A 13690-nucleotide genomic window follows, 5' to 3' on the forward strand; every position below is an offset into this window, starting at 1 on the left:
TCAAGTCAAATCATCACAGACATTTCTTGTCTCTTCACATCTCTTGTACAACTATTTCAACTATTCGACCTCGTAAATTATTCCGCACAAGCATTCCACGCACGTCAAGCAACGCTCACAAGCGTTACTTCGCAGCGTTCGCATTATTCCGCTCTCGATATGCATCAAACGAACTGCACTCTGCATTGTACGGATAGACGTGCGATCGCGATTGATGTATCGCCAATGGCGATTTATAATACTTGCTGCGCAAGGCGTAAACACCGTATTTCGATTTCGATTCGAATACTCACTCGTTCGCGAAATTTACTCACCCGTTACATTGCACACGCGCATCTACAATTAGCGTAATCGTTAACTCGGGGCATTTCGCGTATGCGAATTTGTCGGTTCTCATTGGTTGCAATTGTATTAGATTATTGCAAAAGCTTATTTATCGAGAATCATGCGGTTTAATTGATTTCGCGAGAATTAACGATACATTAGTGATCGGTTTATTATACAAAATATTATACAATAAAGATGAATAAATTAATATAGATTAAAATAAATCAATTAAAACACAAATCAATAATAGATAAGCATTAAAATTCTTTTACGCGATTAAACGTACGAATTAAATTAATATATGATCATTCTCCAAGAGAGTCGCGAATAAAATTTATAGCTTGGAAATTTTTGTGGTCAGCATCTACATTTTTTTTCCTTCATTTTTATACATTCTTAGACCATCTCTTTCTTCTTAAACGACTGGAAGATTGTTAGGCTTCTATATGTACGTCGGTTTGAACAAGTTCTGGCGAGAGTTGGTTTTTCGCTGAAAGATCGAGTCATCCGCGCTCTTGCGAATTTCAACGCACGTCCGATTAAATTGCGGTGAGAGAATAGGGGATAGAAGGGCACGGGAGTAGCTTCTTAACGGTACCGAAAATGGAAAAGACGAAGGCGAGATGTGTTGGCGAACCTTCACTCGCAATCTCTGCGAATCTCTCGAGTATTGTACTTTTGCATACGAAAGTAACGCTGCATAGATCAGAATTTATATCAAGATGCTTTGATGGTTTACGAGTCCCGAAAAATTTTAGAAAAAATTAACTGCGTGTACAAATTGTATGTGTGTATGTGTAAATTAAAATAATATTGTTAGAAAAATATCTCTTTGACATTTTATTCTGCAGTTTTTAAATTAAAAATTAAAATACTAAACATATATTGTGGCATTAAGTCTTTTTCTCTCTTTCTCTTAAATAAAAGATTAAACCATATTCTGAACTTTCAACTTATTAAGCTATATCTTAATTATAAATAAATTAAATTAATTTTATATAAGTTATATATAATTTAATGTGAGAATTTTTTACTGTTATTTTTTATTAATTCATAGTGAGAGAAAGAGAAATTTATAATAAAATGAAATGAAACACATTTATCGGCACGAAACACAGACTCGCTCTTGCCGTATGCACTATTAGTTCCCTAGAAACCAAAGATTAACCCAGCTAGCTGAATGACACGTGTGTGCATACGTTGCAATTCGCGACTCGCGGAGTCTTGATACGGCGAATTGCAGCTTCTACGATCGCTGTCGTTACTTATTATACGCGCGGTGCCATTTTCATCGACGTGCAAATTTTTGCCGCAAATCGTGTCGGCTCGAAATGAGACTCAAGGTGAGCTTCGATTTGAGAGCACACGCGTGCGCGCGCGAGAGAGTTCGATACGGTAATGCGACCCGTTTCAGAAGGCTCGACGAACCTTCGAGCGATTATTGCGTGGGTCCAGAGTACGGAATATCATTCCTATTTCTTTCTTTCCATTTTTTGTCTCGACGTACACGAAGAAAAAGTTACCGCGGTTAAAATTACTCCACTCTGGTCAGGTGTTGAGCTTCGCGGAATTTTGATATTTGGTTGTGGCAAATCGGATATTGATTCTCGAGGATTTAAGAATAAGTATCGCTCTCTAAATATTTAAGAATCCGGAAGTGTCGGGATTCCGATCTTGAAAAAATGTCATAAGAAAGAATCGTAGAGTTAAATATCATGAGGTCAGAGAATTTCATGGAATCCACGAATCTTGAGATCTGAGAATCCTAATAGACTTGAAGAATATTTTGCAACTTATCTTATATACATATATTATATACAAGGATCTCTCCTAATTCAAATCTTGAGCTTATCATTCAAGCATCTCGTACATCTAAAACATAAAATGTTAAACGAAAATCATTTTAATTAAGTTTTAATCGCACGAAGAGATTATAAGATAAAATAAAATCATTTAAATTTAATCTTTAAATTTATAATTTATAATTTTTTTTACGTTTTATTTTGTATTTCTCTTCCTAAAATTACACATTTTCAGGATGAACTCGCCCGAATTAATATACGCGCCAGGGATTTATGGACGATTATTACAAGATCGTCAAGTCATTTTCGAAGCCATTCGTGGACCGTTCATTTTTCGCCACAGATTATCGTGCTCCCGTTATACATTCCGCGAATTCTGCCGGTCGTTGTAACCATTAAGCTGGCTTGTTTGGATCCTACCGTATTACATCGGGTGACTCGAAATTTCAATAAGATTGCGTTTTTCACGCCTTTTGATATTTCACTTAGATCTTTAAATAAATCTTTAGAATTCAAGATTTTTAAATTTTCTTTCAAAGCACAATGTGTATTTCATAGTCTCTAATTTTGGCGTAATGAATTTTTAGATGAATATTTAATACTCTAGTCTCTATAATAGATATTCAAATCTCTAAATATGTATTTCTTCTTTACACAATCGAGAAACATGAAATTTACACACAAATGAAAAAAAGATTCTTTAATTCTAAACCACTATTATTGCTTTATTATGTTTTGCGTTGTTTGTAATTTTGATACTGCTTTAGTTTGCCAAGAGACTGACGAATAATTTTTGTTGACAAAAAATTCGCGTTATAACGCGGGCTAAATTGGTGTAGCGTTCTCATCAGCAACGGTTTTAATTAAAGCTCGCGAGGCGAACGGTAATCTATACTAATCATAAAATTGATCCGCCACGCTTCCATTCTGCGCAATCTTTAACCTCTTTCTTTCCTCGCTTCGGACGAAAGGGCCGTCGACCTGGCTTTTCGAAAATTTCGCTCGAAAGGCTTACGTGACAATGCGGCGTTAATTAAATTCCCCTGTGACGCTGCAAACCAAACAATTAACATGAACGTCACGAGTTACGTTTCCGATCTATATTACTTTATTTAATCGAACCAACAAAGAAATGTAGTCACGAGTTCAAGTACTGCTTAATTTAGTTGAATTTGTTTGTATTTTATTACAAATATTTATCAACATTTTATCGAGATTTACAAAACTTTCAACATTCTCGAATTTCCAAATTTTTTAAACACAGAAAAATGTGTTCTAATTACTAAAGTTTATAAATTTTATTTTTATCAAAAATCTTTCTCTTGTCTTTAAATACTCATATTTCGAGTATAGTTTTTTTACTCAGATTTTATCTCTATGTATAGCTTAGCCTTTAGATCTCAAAATATCTATTTGATGCTTTTAAAGAATTTCTTAATATTTACATTTTTGTCTTCACGGATATGCTACGACGCTGAACATTATGATAGTTAAGTAGCCCGACGAGGGTTAAAAGAGATATACACATTTTCGCGCAGATGTAATTTCGGAATTGCTATGTCCAATTGGCCAGTAGAGTCAATTGGATCCGTTGACTAGGGACCGAATTCGTTTCGCCGTTTTGAGGCTGAGGGATCGCGCTAATTGCGGATCTTAACGAGCTTCGGTCTGTCCACCTGCTGCTTCCATTTCCGGGATACCGTTCGAACATTGTACGTCTTCTCTCTCTCTTCTAAAAGGTGTCTTAGAAAATCAGGTTAGCTCTTTATAAGAATTCCTTTCATTTTCTGTCTTCCAAGCACGCGAGATCGTACCAAAGAGCTTCCAAAAAATTTGCTCTTTTTTCGCAACCAATCGTGTTTAATTAGCAAATGGATTTAAAAAATCTTTAACTATATTAAATTCCTCTTATTCGGTAAGACATTTTCTAATTAATTAAATTACATGCCTCTAATATATGCGCTATATACCTATCGTGTAACGTTTGGGAAGTTTTCATAACATTTACAGATATTGATTATTATGTTGTGCTGTTTTTTTTTTTTTTTTTTTTCTGGATTAAATAATTAAATCATTTGCAACACAATGTATTGAAGAAATTTTTGTAAAGTAAATTTGCGGACGAATTTATATATTATTAATATTTACTAGCTTTTATTTAATTAAATTAGAAAATTTATAGGTATTTAAAAATCTTTGGCAAATAATTTTCCAAATTTCTATACTTTCGGAATCTTTGACATAATCGGGATGAGATATCGATACACATGGCCTATGAAAACAGCTCATCTATGCATAAACATGATAACTGTTTAGATATTAGGTGGAAAAAGTCTGGAAGGCACGAACCCTCTCTCTCTCTCTCTATCTAAAAATAATCAGTCTGTTTATGTTGTCTGTTACTACTTCGAGATTGCGGCATTTCCAAAAGACGTATATATATATATATATACATATTTTCTTGCTGTTTTCACCGGACATTGCGCGTTTCTGTCAATTCATTGCATATCATAATTTCTCATATTTGTTAGCTTTCTCGCGAATTAATTTATTTTTATTTTTGAATTATTTAATTAATTAATTTTATTTTATTAATTTAGCTGGCAAGAAAATTTCTAAAGAAGCAATAAAGAAACTATATCGTAATTATAATAACGAGAGAAGAAATCTGATTAATAATAAGTTGAGAGAGATAATATTTAATTAAATTTACATTTAACTTTGATATTATATTTAATTATAATTATTATACATAATGTTATAATTATAACCAAAAAATGAGAAGAATATGAATAATAATTTATGGCAATATCTAGTCAGATTTTTTAGTAAACTAACGCCATTAATTTAAAATTTTTAGTTTTTAATAGTTCTATATAGAATTTTTTCAAAATCAGAGAAGGCAAATATATAAAATGTCATATTATTTCTTCGTCAATCTTATGATATTAAAGAGAAAGAAGAAGGCATATAAAGAAAAAAAGAAGAGAATCTTCTCATGATGACACTCCTTTTTTGTTGTTCTGTTTTCTCTTTCGTGAACCGCAGAAGCGAAGACGTTACCATAAGAGGACATCTCTCACCATCTCTGGATCTCTCTTTCTCTCTATATCTCTCTCTATCTCTCTTTCGCCCCCTTCCTTCCTTGCTTCTTTCGCTTCTTCTTCTCATTCTGGGACCGCAGATTCACAGGTCCTAGAGGTATTTCGAAGAAAATTGTCTTTGCGGATATTTCGTAAATAATAAAATACAGTTGTAGCAATATCAATCACAGTTGCATCGGGATTAACTAATTTTGATTTAGAGCACTTTAACTTGTTTGATTAAATTATATTTTTTAAGGCAATTGTTAAAAATTTCAATATTTATAAGCACATTAATTTGAACAAAGAAATAATAATACAAGTAATAAAATTAAATAATATAAAACAATTAGGCTCGCAAAAATTAAAATTAAGAATATGATTAATAAAAGGGCTTAGAGCCAACGCTGGATGTTCGTGCAAAATTGTAAATAATAATACAAGTAATAAAATTATATTTATTACTTTTTTAAACATTATATAGAATAAATTTTATTTGGCATGCTCAATATAATTGAAATAAAAAATCGAAATTTATTTATTTTAATTATATATACTATATTATTAAAATTATTTTTAAAAACTTAACTATTTGAAAGTTGTGCTCGAGAATTAAGATCAAGGTAGCCAATTACACAATTTAATTAAATCAATTTAATTTCTGACTGCCGCATCTATAAACTGTGTTATTTAGAATTATTGCCATTGTATATAAGGATATAATCGTCCAATTAGCATAAAAAATCAAGAAAAACAAACAAGATAAACAAAAGCTTACTAAAATTAATTAAAGAAATGTACAATTCGAGATTATTATAAAGCACGATCCATGTATGCAATTCTTCATCGGTGGCGCTTCTTCTGATGATAATCCTGCAAAGGAGGAGACAACGGAATGTATATTAAAAAGCACCATCGCGCCATTTATGGCTGTCATCTCCAGGATAACTCGAAACCGCGAGCGTCGCCTTTTGCGGCTTGTCGCGGCTTCTTCTAGAGATATCCTTTCTCAAGTCTAATGGGGAGAGATGAATCGTGATAAGAATTTATGTTTCGATAATGCACTCGTAGTGTTGCGTTCGATCTGTCACTTAAAAAAAAAAAAGAGAAGAAAGACAAAGTCCTACATTAGTTTCTGGCGTGATATGGCGCATTCTGATTAAGTTGTCAAAGGAAAAATGCAACGATATATATAAATGACACAAAATATTTTATATATCTTTAACTTGATATAATTTGTACATTAATGTTTATTAAATTCATTTTATTTTATTTCATTTTTATATTAATTATTTTTTATTTAATATCTTTAATTTTTTAAATCTGAAATTATTTTTTACTCGTTATTTACTTTTCATAAAATGTCTGCAAAAATTCTTTCTGTAATTTAATTCTTTACACCTTCTGTAAATTGTATAAATTAGATACGTCTGTCTCTCTATAGCTTTATCTCTTCTTGTATGTTAACTCTTTCTAGTTCGCTTACGATACATTTTCTAACTAGATACACGTATAGTAATACCTATGCTCTCGTGACCGGGTGAATCACCGGCTTTCTCATGCCACCCTGTCGTACCTTGGCGCGGTTCGTTTTCTGGGCAAAAGCTGGGGTCGAGAACAATGGAAACAGGAGAAGTCGGTGGACACGCGTGTGCAAGGTATAGACACGGCTGCGGTGGTCACGTTTCGCTCTCGTGTTATGTGTGCCTCGTGGTACACTGTATAGAAAAGCAGCTTTAATCCATTGTATGCACCTCTCACGAAGACATTCTTCCTGTACTCTTCCGCTTTGCCTCTCTCCCTGTTTTACAGCAGGGTGATATTATCTATTCGCGAGCCCTGATGATCACATAAAACTAATTCTCCTTAGATTCTTAGATACCAGAAAATGCGCCTCTTCAATGGCCAATTATGCCGCTTTTGGTGAATTAATAGAGAAATAATCAGAATTCTCTCTCTGACCTTTCTCCCTCTGATCTTGATAAAAAAAAATAAGACACGTATTAGTTTATAGATGAAATAGATAAATGTAAGAATTTAAAACGTGAAAATTAACTTGGAAATATTAATTTTTAGTCTATATATAGATTAAAAATATAAGAGAAATTGTACATACAATTGTTTATGTATATACAGTTTTTAATTTTCAATATTATTTTAAAATTATATATATTAGAAATAGTTTTTTTATTTTCTATCTTCCTTTTTAGAATGTAACTTTTGCATACTGTTTTTCGTACGTATATTTTTTTATTTTTGTCACTTGAAAATTTTAATATTTGCTGATTTGTAAGGTTTCATTATTAAGAATAGGGAATTATAAAAACAGCTATTGAAAAAAAGTGACGAAAATCGCGTTTTTTTAAACCGGAAAATGATCGATGACAAAGTTCCGCTTATGTATGTTGCACAGATTGAAAACGTGAGCTTGTGCGTGGGAGCACTGCGGGCTCTAGGAGCGGACGTGGGTGCCGTGAACCCGGGGGAATTGGCAGCAGGATCAACCCTTTGGCCAGTCCTGGCCTTGCTTTTCGCCCTGTCGCGCTACAAGCAAAGAGCCAAGCAGCTACAGGACATGCCCAAGTAAGTGGATTATTCTTTTCGAAAAATCACTGATACCAATGACGATTGATATGATGAATATTGCAACGAGATTGTCATTTTGCGAAATTTTGAAAATATTGGTCTACAATTCTGAGATGTTTAACCCATTAAATGAAAAATTTTGGAGTGTCAGATCTTTGGATCTATGTATGTACACATATAGAATATTATTAGGACTTTAAAAACTATGAATTTTTATGAGACTATCTTTTGAAATGTAAATTTCTACTGATTGTGAGAGAGCTATTGTGCAAATTTTTGCGAAATCTAAAAACTTTAAATTTCTTTCTCTTTTAATTTTGATATTTCAAATTTAAGTTTTTGAATGTTTAGCTCTGTAGTCTAGAAATTCGTGATACATGCATTCTTGTGTGATTTCACAATCAAATTAATTTTTTTTACATCTTCAAAATTTTTATATTCATCGCAATTCTTTTCGTTATATCGATCGCGGACCTCCCGAAGTAGATATTACTGGTTCTTCAGTCATTGGATACCAAGCATGATGGTTTCCTGTACAATCTAACGTCGGTAAAATGGCGGTTCATGGATTCATGGATAGTAGCAGTAGCAGTAGCAGTAGCAGATATCTAAAAGATCTCTTGTAGTAGTCGTTGGTATCCATTTATCGTTATCACATTTTGATAAATTATACTAATAGCTTTTTGTCGACAATCATGATTTTGACAATAATGATACACGGCAACATAAAACTCCAACTGTCAAATTTATTTATCATCGACCTAAGCATAATTTATTCAGCATATTTATCAGCGATTACTAGTTTATAAAGTTAGAGATACATTGAACCGTCGACTCGACCAATCTTTTATATAGCCGATTAACTTTAACGAGCCGACGAGGATGCATCTCATAATAACTGAGAAGAGACATTTTAATGACACAAAACGTCGAGAGTGAACTTTTTTATAAGCGCGATTCGCTCATTAAATAAATTAAATTTCATTCACCGGCCCGTAACTCGTTGTCATTTGGAAGTTGGAAGAGCTTCCGAGTACGAATTATTATGATTCGATAAAATCAATTAAATTAAATTATTATGCGCTATCATATGAATTTTTTATTGTAAGTGTTATTAACACTCACAATCAGTTTTGATAAGTCACGATAGACTGGCGATTTTATATACTTATCAGACATACAGACACATTAGCAGATATTTTAAAATTTTATTTTAAAGAAATCCTTTTTTTAAATTTTACTACACACTAGTGAAGTTTAATGTTGAATTTTTCGAATATTTCAATTACTATCTTAATCATTTATTACATGTTCTAATTGCAATTTTTAATTGCATATATTTTAATTGAATAATTAATAAATGCATTAAAATGTAAATAGTATAATATATTTAACAATATAAAACTAGAATTCTATTCACTTAAAATTACATTTTAACTATAGAATTTATAAATAATATAATTAAAAAATATAATCATATATTATATATATACATAATACATATATATTTTAATGATATTTTATGTTTCGATATTAAAAGATTTATTTATTTATTCGTTTATTAGAACTTTTTACTTTAGTTTGTAATATTTACAATTCGGAGAAACAATGAAAAATATATAATCTTGCATTTTTTCAAATATAATTAATTAATTTATTATATATTTTTTCTAATTAGATTCCGTTTCTTTTTTTGTCTTGTTTTTATCAAAAATTAAGTTTTGTTAAAAATTTTTTATCTTTTTTATATAATTTTGTCAAGATTTCACACATTTAGGGTAATGTTTGTATCTTTCGATTCGAGATCCATGTCGAAAGATTTGTTTCCTGTCGCGCGGTCGAATCGATACCGACGTCCAGCAACGGCGTTCATTAACGTCGGCGTTAATTGACCATACCTCTCTCATTCTTTCTCCTTGCCTCTTTCTCGCCTGCTTCCTCATACTATCGACATCGAGTAAAGCACACATACTAGTAGTTGTACCAGTATTTCGGCATGCAGAAAATGTGCTTTACAACCGAGAGCGAAGCAAATTTAAATATTTTAATTACTCCGCGGTTAATTGCAGCAACCGAAAAGAGAGAAAGAGGGAAGAGAAGAAAGAGGAAAGAAAATAATATATTTATTATAACACATAAAAAATTTTTAGAACACAAATTAATCTTGAGTAAAAATAATATTTTAAGTATATTTGATTAAATTAGAATGAATGAATGAATAAATTCAAAATTAAATAAATAAATGTATATAAAAAAATCTTAAGTGTAATGTAAAAGATCAATAAAAATTAATTTTGCGTAACAATTAAAAAAAAATACATGAAAATCAATTGGATAAAAAAAAACGTATTTCTTAAAAGCTAAAAGTCAGGGGTGACTGACTTCACATTCTTATTAATTGCCGTACATGTGCGACCGTACATGCAAGGATGCCGCACGTGGCAAACGCCTCAGCTGTCAAGGTCGATATTTTTAAACCGCGGTACCTTCAACTGGGCGATGAATTGTTTGGATGTGAGTAAAATCCTGAAACTATAGTTCAAGTAAGCAGTGTTGTCTATATCGAAATTGTTATCTTCGCAATCCCATTTGAAATTCGTCCGAATCGACCAATTATTTCAGAACAAGTATTATATTACTTATAATATTATAATTTTCTTATTATTATATATAAAAAAAGTCGATTGATATTTAATTCATAGAAAATTATTTTTTACTTTAAATTATTATTGGGAAATATGTAAAGAATATGTTAAGTTTAAGCTCTTATTTTATTCTTTTTTATTCGAAACTATAATACATAGCATCATTTAAGGAGCGAAAATTAATATGGCAAGTTTAGACTTTACTCTAGGAAAAGATTGCAAAGACAAAATATTAGGGAATGTTTGCACTTGAAGTAAAAAATTGGTCATTTACGAGAGTCGAAATAATGAAAACGAAGAGAAAAATCTCTTTCGGGCAAAAGGGGAATTCGGAGCCTGGATCTAATGGAGCGCGTAACGATTCTTTGAGCGGAAGAAACGCGAGGTCGGGGCCGGCCGGGGCCCTCGAACGGGCCGCGCGCGTACATTAACATATTAACAATGCTCCATTATGCCCGAGTGTATACCTAGTCCCCCGCGTAGGCGTGTTATGGACCACTCTCGAGACCGCGGAACGCATATTCGGAGTCTCAAGACGTATAGACAGCGTCTGAAACGAAAATGCTTTAACGAATGTGAAGTTTTCGTATTTTGAAAGAAAGTCTTACGATCATTGTTCCGTTTTTATGATAATTTTATTGGAGTAAAGATATTTTATTGATTGAAAAACAAATCGGTTTATCGATTTACAATGCTAATGTTTATTTTGTCGATATATTTTTTAATTTGCAATCGCTTACCGCGCGTTGAGAAATTATTCAGAGCTCTCTATTAAAATCAAAATTAATTGTTTCAATTTTGCAGTGTATCTTATATGTAATTTAATATATTCTAAAATATATACCAAAAAAAAGAGCAGAAAGAGAGAGATGGAGAAAGAGCGATTCAATATTCGAATTTCAATTTATAATAGAAACACGAGGTAAAAGTGGGAACGAGCAAAGGTAAAGACGGACGAGGGTCAAAGCTGACGAAAAAATTTCTCATACACTTGCCTACGCACATCTCGTTAGAGTGTACGCACAATATGTCCGTGGCACACGACATGCGTGCCATGCACGTGCACGTCGGAGCATTAGCATAAAAATGGTTTAAAAATCCGTCGAGCGTGCTGACGGCATTGGCCGGCTCCCGGGGAAAACTGAGTCCGCCATTGGTTAGCCGCGTACGCGATTGAAGGGTAGAGGGGTCGAAGAGAATGGGCTTTAGAGAGGCTGCGAGAGCTAAAACGAGCGAGGGAGAGATCGAGAAAGATGAAGCTGGAATGAGATTGCGGGAGAAAGAGAGAGAGAGAGAGTGGTTGACGAGGGACAAGGATCGATCCTGCGAGGGTGTATTCGAAGGAAAGAGAAAGAGAGAAAGAGAAAAGGGGGGATGTAGAAGGGTGTGAGAAGGTGGGTGCTATAGTCAAAGCACAACAGCATTGGAGTGTGCGGCAGAGAGAGGTTCCAGGTCCAGCTAAACGGCAAGAAGGTACAAGAGAGACAGACTAATGAGATAAAGTGCGATATAGAATAATGAGGGAGACAGAGAGATAGTGAGAGAGAAAGAGATGAAGGGAAGCATGTATATCTGCATGGGGAAACCAGCGTGAACCGAAAGGGGCTAGAAGGTGAACAGCAGAGCAACAGAGAGACCGATGGTGAAAGAGGAGACGCAGGGGTCGGGTGAAGGACCAAAGCGGAAAAGGGGAGATAGCAGTGGGAGAGAGAGAGAGAAAGAAAGAGAAGCACCACGTGCTATGGGAACGGGAATGGCTCTCTCTTCTCGCCGGGCCTCTCGGCGGTTCAGTTCGAAACGGACCATCAACGATGCCTACACACCATGGCCACACCATCATGACCATCGCGACCGAGTGTAGTGGTCGCCCATGGTCGCCATGAAGCGTCGTCGTCACTCAAGTCGATGACGCTCTCACGAGTCGAACGGTTTCTCGGACTTTTCTGCGCGCGCGTTTTCTCTCCTCATCATTTCGCTTCATTTCGTTTCGAGAGTGCAGAAAGATCGATGGATCGCATCGATCATGCGCGGAGCACAATGAAATGTTACTCTTCGGGTTCCGCGAAGAATCGACAGTGATCGCGCTGTCTATGGAAGTGATATTATAAGAAAGAGAAGAGATGGATGATACATTTATGGATTATGTTTGAACGCGTGGATTTATTTAGACGCGTTTGATGTGAGAAGTTGAGCTGCGCAAAAAAAGATTTAATTGTTGTTCCTGTTTATTTCAAGAGTTCATTAAAAAGGATTAATTTAAAATCGATTAAAATATCCTGACATATATGATTTAATATGAATAATTATTGTGAGATAAATTAAATTTTGATACTTAACTTTAACGTAATAAATCGATGGCTGCTAAAATGTAATTAAATTCAAGATTTAATTGCGATATAATTATTAAATATAAAGTGAGAATTTAATGTGATTATGATGAATTAAGAAGTGAGTATATTAATAGAAGAATAATTAATATTTAATAAATTTAATTCTATAATAAGTTTATAAAGTAATCTTTAATCTATTGCGATCGCGAAACGTTAAGAAGTTCTTGAAATTATTTTTTTGCATTTTCCATAAGAATATTGATCAAAGATGTAATGTAATCTTGTCTCGCGATTAATGATAAGTCGAATAAACCGGATCGATTCATGATAAAAGTGTCAGTTGACACGCTATCATCGAGTTGCAGGATTTTCGAAAAAATCCTTGTTATTCCTTGCGATTGCGATCTTGGAGTGCAACTTGTTGCAACTGCACGTCACGTCACAGAGAAGGATTGCAATCTGAAAATATTTTTCTATAATGCTAAGGAAAATATATGTATATCAATCGAGAATACACAAATCTCCGTGAATTGACGAAGGAAAGGTCACAATAACGAGGATTCGAGGAATCGAAGATGAGGCAAAATTGATGAAATATACATGAATTTTGAGGGTGAATTATTCAGCGTTTCAAGGAGGTGGAGAAGAAAGAGGCACAAAGAGTGCTTTTGATTTCTCGGACGATTTTCTCTCGGAGCAACATACTGAATTTGAAACTTTTAAACTTTTAAAGTTTTTGTTTTTCAACAAACAGAGATAGATCATGATCTCTATACGCGAGATAAAAGAAACAAAAGTATAATTATATTCGGATTATGAAAAGCAGTAAAAATATTATTACATTATTAGTGAAAGAAGTGAAAATATATTATTATATTAATAGGGCGGTAATTGTGAGAAAATGATAAAACTAAACT

General features: G+C 33.3%; 1 protein-coding gene across 7 annotated transcripts in view; it reads left to right on the forward strand.

Annotated features, from left to right (window-relative positions):
- Positions 1-13690, forward strand: part of Sick (sickie) — a 155963-nt gene that overhangs the window by 55790 nt on the left and 86483 nt on the right. For 6 of the 7 annotated variants that reach the window (XM_083046695.1, XM_083046690.1, XM_083046691.1 and 3 more), the window contains one exon: positions 7626-7795. In XM_083046695.1, the coding sequence (XP_082902821.1) occupies positions 7626-7795 (170 nt within the window). Of the gene's footprint in view, positions 1-7625; positions 7796-11856; positions 12892-13690 lie in introns of those variants that run through there. The other variant, XM_083046697.1, reaches the window with a different exon arrangement.

The sequence above is a fragment of the Prenolepis imparis genome, unplaced genomic scaffold (assembly GCF_030444845.1).
Source record: "Prenolepis imparis isolate NDT839.2.m4 unplaced genomic scaffold, iyPreImpa1.0 SCAF_9, whole genome shotgun sequence".
NCBI classification, from domain to species: Eukaryota; Metazoa; Arthropoda; class Insecta; order Hymenoptera; family Formicidae; genus Prenolepis; species Prenolepis imparis.